Raw genomic sequence first — 5,860 nt, forward strand, 5'->3', positions numbered from 1 at the left:
GCAAATTGCAATATTTATGAGGTACCTATGGGAAAACAAGGGTCCATAAGCTCCAAGATGAAAATATGTTAGAAATAGTTTGGAGGTTGAGGGTAAAAGTGTGGCTTTTGTGGGAGAGGATTAGAGATGAGCAGTAAGCAAAGCCAATCAACCCCATTTACTGCCAGCTGCAGGATAGGGGAGTTATGCAGGAAGGTGGTGGGTGTAGCAGTGTGCAGGAGTTCCCATTGCTGAAGTTCAACCATTCCTTTGAGTTTTGGGTTCCTATGCAATAAGTCTCAGGTAATGCTTTTAGTGCTTATTTAAGCTGAAACTAATTTCATCGGCAGGCACATGGAAGATGAGTGCTTGGTACAGAAATATAAATGAACCCACATCATAGCATTTATTTTGTGTTTACATTTGCAAGCTTGAATCTGCCTTGAACGCTGCTGGGGCAGGAGGGGAGAAGGGGATGGGAAACTACTAAATAATAAAGCCTAATAAAGTCTGGGTTTAATAGATATAGTCCCTTCTGAACTATCTTTGCACACTTTGTAGAAATCATACAAAGCCTTTAAGTAAGCGATACTTGTTCATACAGCACAAGCTGTGGACTAAGTAGGGATAGGGGGTGGAGGTTGCAAAATCTTTTTTCCTTTTGGTCTTTCCCTTGAAAGGCTGGAGAAGGTTCATGGAGGTATATTCATGTGGTTAGCTAACCATGCAAACCCAGCTCTCCCTTAGTTTTTATTTTTGTGCCTTGTTTTTATGACTGAGGTTTTTATGCTGGTATGAGACATTTATTCATCCCTGTGTAATGAAACTTTGTACATTCCATATGGCAGAGCTGCACCTAATATGAATTATATAGGACATGAGTCATCCATTCTCCTGCTAGGGTACTGAGATCAAACGTGAGACTTGGTAAAAGAAGTGTCCACCAGAGAGGCACGTTGACTAGTCTGTCTTCCCGACTCCTTGTCCCCTCAGTAAAGGAAATAAAGCCATTCTGCATCTTCAGAGTGCGTTTTGTTCTGTCCGTCTTTTTGCGTGTTCTTTTATGTTTTGTTTTGGTAGGAGGGACAGCAGCGTGATAAAGGAGGAAATCAAAGCCTTCCTAGCCAATCGGAGAATTTCCCAAGCAGTTGTTGCACAGGTAACAGGTAAGAGCTCGGGGAGCCCTTTCTTCATTTTGGGAAGCCGTGTCTAACTGCCGATCTGTGCTCGGCGCAGATGTTGGAATGCTGCTTGGCTTTCTGCATTGCAGTGCAGATCTGTCAGCTTAGTCATGATAATGTATGCCTTTGATTTAAGACCCATTGTCCCGCACATCACGGAACTTCCCCAGTGAATCACTGTTTCTTTTTTCTTTTTTTTGTGGCTTGTGCTAGCAGATTTTATTTTACAGCAGTATAATAAGCCCAAAGATCTTATCTTAAAATGAAAACGTTTTTCCTTAATTCTTAAATTGTTTGTTGAGTGTGGCAAATAGATGCGTATCTGCATCTCTGTGTATGGAAGGAGAGAGAGATAATATGTATTTATATCCTAAAATGTATATGAATAGTCAGGAGACGCAGCTATAGCTGCTATCTCTACATCCAGGAGTCAGATTATGGTAGTTTGAAGTTTATCAATCACTTGCCTTTGAGTCACGACTAATGAAAACTTGATGTGAGGTTGAGGGGGATGACCATATTAGCTGAGATTTTACCTAGAGGAGATGTAGTTCTCTTTTTGCTCTCCTCCCTGTGCCTCCTCTCTTTCACATTCAGGACAAGTGAACAGACTGCAGTGATAGCGCTTCTTCCTTGGGTGTGTTTCTAGAGCTTTGCCCAAAGAGTCTTACGGAGTCTTACTGCTCCTCCATGGGGTGGGTCGTTATTAGTTCTCCTTCACAGGTTCACACTGCTTTTCTGGAACAGTGTAGCTGGTGGCACGTTTAGAATCACAGAATTGTTCAGGTTGGAGAAGACCTTTAAGCTCATTGAATCCAACCCTTTCCCCAGTACTGGCAGGTTCCCGCTAACCCTTGTCCCTCAGCACCACCACCACACAGCTGGGAAACCGCTCCAGGGATGGAGACTCCACCACTGCCCTGGGCAGCCTGGGACATGCCTGGACAACCCCAACAGGGAAGAAATGGTTCCTCAGGGCCAACCTCATCATCCCCTGGAACAAGCAGGCTGTTTTCTCTCATCCTGTTGCTTCTTCCATGGAAGAAGAGACTGACCCCCACCTGGCTCCAACCTCCTGTCAGGGAGTTCTGGAGAGCGAGAAGGTCTCCCCTCTCCTTTTCTCTAGGCTCAAACCCCCAGGTCCCTCAGCTGCTCCTCAGTGCACTTGTGCTCCAGACCCTGCCCCAGCTTCGTCACCCTTGTCTGGACACGCTCCAGCACCTCAATGTCTTGGAATGAAGACTCGATGATAAAATACAGATAGCTCAATCTTATTACTTACTACATTTATTCAATTTTTAACCCAAGCTTAATCAAAGATCTTGAAATGGATTGGTTTTAAGGTTCTCTGATGACTAGGAATGCCAAAGCAGCAGGAGGGAGATTGTTCTTTTATGACATCTTGTGTATTTGAAATGTTGTAAGAACCCATCTGTCCAAGAGATCTGGGTTTGCAGACATGCTGGCCATTGAGGAAGGCAGGAAGAAACAGGTGCTTGAGCCACGGAGCCAGGAATTCCTTCCACATCTCGAACTCTTCACTGCTATCCTGGGCAAAATTACTTGTCCTTCCCTGGTTTCAATTTCATCTGTCAAATCATGAGATTAAAATTTTGTATAACTCTAAGGAATGTTATTAGCTTTATCAGTTATTAGCACTAGCACTTCAAAAATTAGATGCTAATTCTAGTTGCTTAAATTGTACCTGAACTCTGAAGTTTTGGTAGTTAGTGTGTTACTCCCCTACTTCTGTGCAGTCATTGCCTGAATATAGTCCTCCAGTAACAACCCACCTTGGAATTAATCTCTGTGTAGCAACCCTCAGGTCTACCAGCAAGTCAAACTAGCTTCTCCTTCAAGACCAGTAATGCAAAGAGGAGAAAACGGCAGAAAAAGAGTCTCTCTGAAAGAAGCCAGTATTTTTCTTTGGTCAGTGGGACTACTGCATGCAGCGCTGTTGGGTCGGAAACGGCAGGCCAGATCGAAGCCAGAGCCTGTATCATTAAAAAGAGCTGATGTAATTAGAATTAGTGAGGTGTCTTGGTGCATGTCTTTATATCCCCGTGTCCAGACTGCAGGACAGTCCCGACCAGCCTCTTCGCACCTGATCATTTTGCTCCTTCCGTCCTCAACCAACTCTCTTGGATTTTGTTTAAGTCACTCTGTTGGCATTTAGCCTTTGGGAACTTTCACTGTTGGCCAGACCATTCCTCCTGTGAGGAAACAACACTTCTGCGCAATGTGGGGGAGAATCCAGAATGTCCTCACACAGTGATGAGGCAAAATATTACTAGATGTCTCTCTCAAGCCTGTCAGTGGAACAGAATGAAGGCTGAACTAATGGCATTGTGGTGGTGTCTTGTTTTCAAGCTAAATCATTGGGAAACCAGGTAGATCTAAAGGTTAAATGGCTGTGTCCTTTTGCAGCTGACCCAGAGGTGTTTCCATGGACCTGTCAAGACAAGACAGTGATGTTTTGCATGTGATGCACTTTCTTATCAATGCAGGGTTTGCGCTGCGCTGAGATGCACTAGTCCCTCCCACTACCCTTTGCAGCTGAACTGTGGCATCCTCCATACGCTTGGAGGGAAGGTTTACAGGAGAGGATTCATTTCAAATATAACTCATAGCCTTGCGTAAGCAGATGTGTGGAACTTGTGTGCCGCTATTAAGTACATAGTTATGATTTATCTGAAAGAAATAGTAAATCTCAAAGAGATGTTTGAACAGGCCAGATTAAAGAGTGTGCTCAGCACTACCAGGGAGAAACACTAGCTTCCTTTCAAAAGTTTGGTATGGTGAAGGGTGACTGAAAATAGCTCGGAACAGAGGTCCAGAGCAGAGAGCATGTGTCCCTGGGCTCTCACCCTCAGAGTTGTCTTAGGCCTGATGAGTGCCAGTTGACTTGTGTATTCTTCAGACGTATCCAACATCCCTTCCCATTCAGCTGTGAAACAGGCTCTTAGGGAAGGCCTGGAAACCACTTTTGGTTCATTAAAAAAGCGGTTTGTATAGACAGAGGTAATGCTTTGCAGAATGAATGATCCCATTCATTTGGGTATCATCCTGTTATTTACAGACTTAGTCACACTAGTAAAGCTGTTCTGTAAATCGTTCAGTAAACAGGAGGAAAAATAAATAAAATCCAAAGAGTGGTCAGTGGCAGATGGCGTAGGGGAGGACCATGAGAGGGAAACGATGCCTTTGCAGAATACTGTTCAGCCTCCAGTGATCCATGTCTCAGAGTCTTTATTATATTGCACATGAGGTGGAACCCTGCTCTTGCTAGTGAAGAGGCTGCAGAAGAGCGTGAAAGGGGTTGATTCTGCAAGAACAGGTGAGCAACCTGCAGAGGCTCGTGGGCTTCCAGCCTCCATCACCGTTTGTTGGAATACAAACATAATGAGCTGTTTTTGGAGACTGTAGTGCAGATGTTGGGCGTATTTGACTTGCCCATCCACCCCACGTCAGCTGGGAAGTCATTTGTTCAGCATTTGAAATAAATGCAGAAGAGCGTGGCCTCAGCTCTTAGCGTTCCTCTCTTCTGCCCCATGAAAAGAGGCAAGAAAGAAATGAAAAATTCATGGCTGACTCTGTCTAGAAGAGAGTTGTTTGGCTTGGCTACCCATGCTGTCAACTTTCTCCTTTCAATCTCTATCCGTTTCTTCGCTCCACTAAAAAGTTGTGTGTGTGTGTAATGGGAGAAGAGAATGGCATGGCAAGGGGAAAGGAGTAATAACGTATCTGAACAGTGGTAGAAGACCTTTAGCTGGGAACCTAAAACGTTGCTTCCTGTTCTTAATTACAGCAGTTGGCCAAATTGGGTGTACAAATGGTGAACTTTAGCTAAACTAATGTATTTGCAGGTCTTCAGCTTTTGCAGGTCTTGGGTTAGCTCATCAGAGAGTGTAATGTTTCCCCGGTGCTTATGACTGTGTTTGTCCCCATTCTGTATCTTGTTTTGTTCTGTCCTAGGTGCAGGAACCTCTACCACAACATCTGCCCCTTGAAGCTTCCATTTTACCTTACTTTGCTAATTCTTCAAGCCACTTAGGGTTTCATTCAGAAATATCTTTATTCTTTTTCTCAGCTGAATTCTAATATTGCAATGCCCTTACAGAATAGTCATTCCTACATCAGCCCCAGTCGTACAAAACACTCTGAGCTGCCTCGTATTTACAGACTCTGCAACAGTAAACGGCTTTTTCCTTTTGTTTGTCCTGTGCTGCAGCACAAGGAGATGGGAAATGATGGAGAGGAAGGATGCGTGAGAAAGGAACATGGAGCTGAAGGTTAAAGCTAGCTGTTGCAGCAGAAGGATTTTTTAGGCTTTCTTAGACTGTATAAAATTACCAGAAACTTTAAAAGTCAGGTACATAATGAATCTGATAGGGAGAATTAAACCTGGAAGACATTCTATGGGACCGCCTTGTGTACTGAGAGAAGAGGGCAGGTTGGAAAATAGTAACAGATTATTAAATGGTGACTTGAAAATAAAGGAATGATTGATAAGAAGCAAAAACCTAGCACAACACTTATTAGTGCTGGTCCTAAATACAGGAGCTGCTTTTTATAGAAACTTTTTTAATGGTGTCTCTAATAAGATAAACAAGAAGCACTTGGGTTGGGCTCTGTATAAATAATCTCCTACTGATAAGAAAAATGACAGTATAAACAGGAGCTAATAATAGTTCCTGCTG

At 43.6% G+C, this 5,860-nt stretch overlaps 1 protein-coding gene across 1 annotated transcript in view; it reads left to right on the plus strand.

Moving 5' to 3' along the window:
• Window positions 1-1,059: 1,059 nt before the first annotated feature.
• HMBOX1 (homeobox containing 1) overlaps window positions 1,060-5,860 on the plus strand; it is a gene marked incomplete at its 5' end in the record, with an annotated part of 43,382 nt that continues 38,581 nt past the window's right edge. Inside the window, one exon of the mRNA XM_010134078.1 lies at window positions 1,060-1,145. Within this exon, the coding sequence (XP_010132380.1) occupies window positions 1,060-1,145 (86 nt within the window). The remainder of the gene's footprint in view (window positions 1,146-5,860) is intronic.

This window comes from Buceros rhinoceros, unplaced genomic scaffold, assembly GCF_000710305.1.
Source record: "Buceros rhinoceros silvestris isolate BGI_N320 unplaced genomic scaffold, ASM71030v1 scaffold7684, whole genome shotgun sequence".
NCBI lineage: Eukaryota > Metazoa > Chordata > Aves > Bucerotiformes > Bucerotidae > Buceros > Buceros rhinoceros.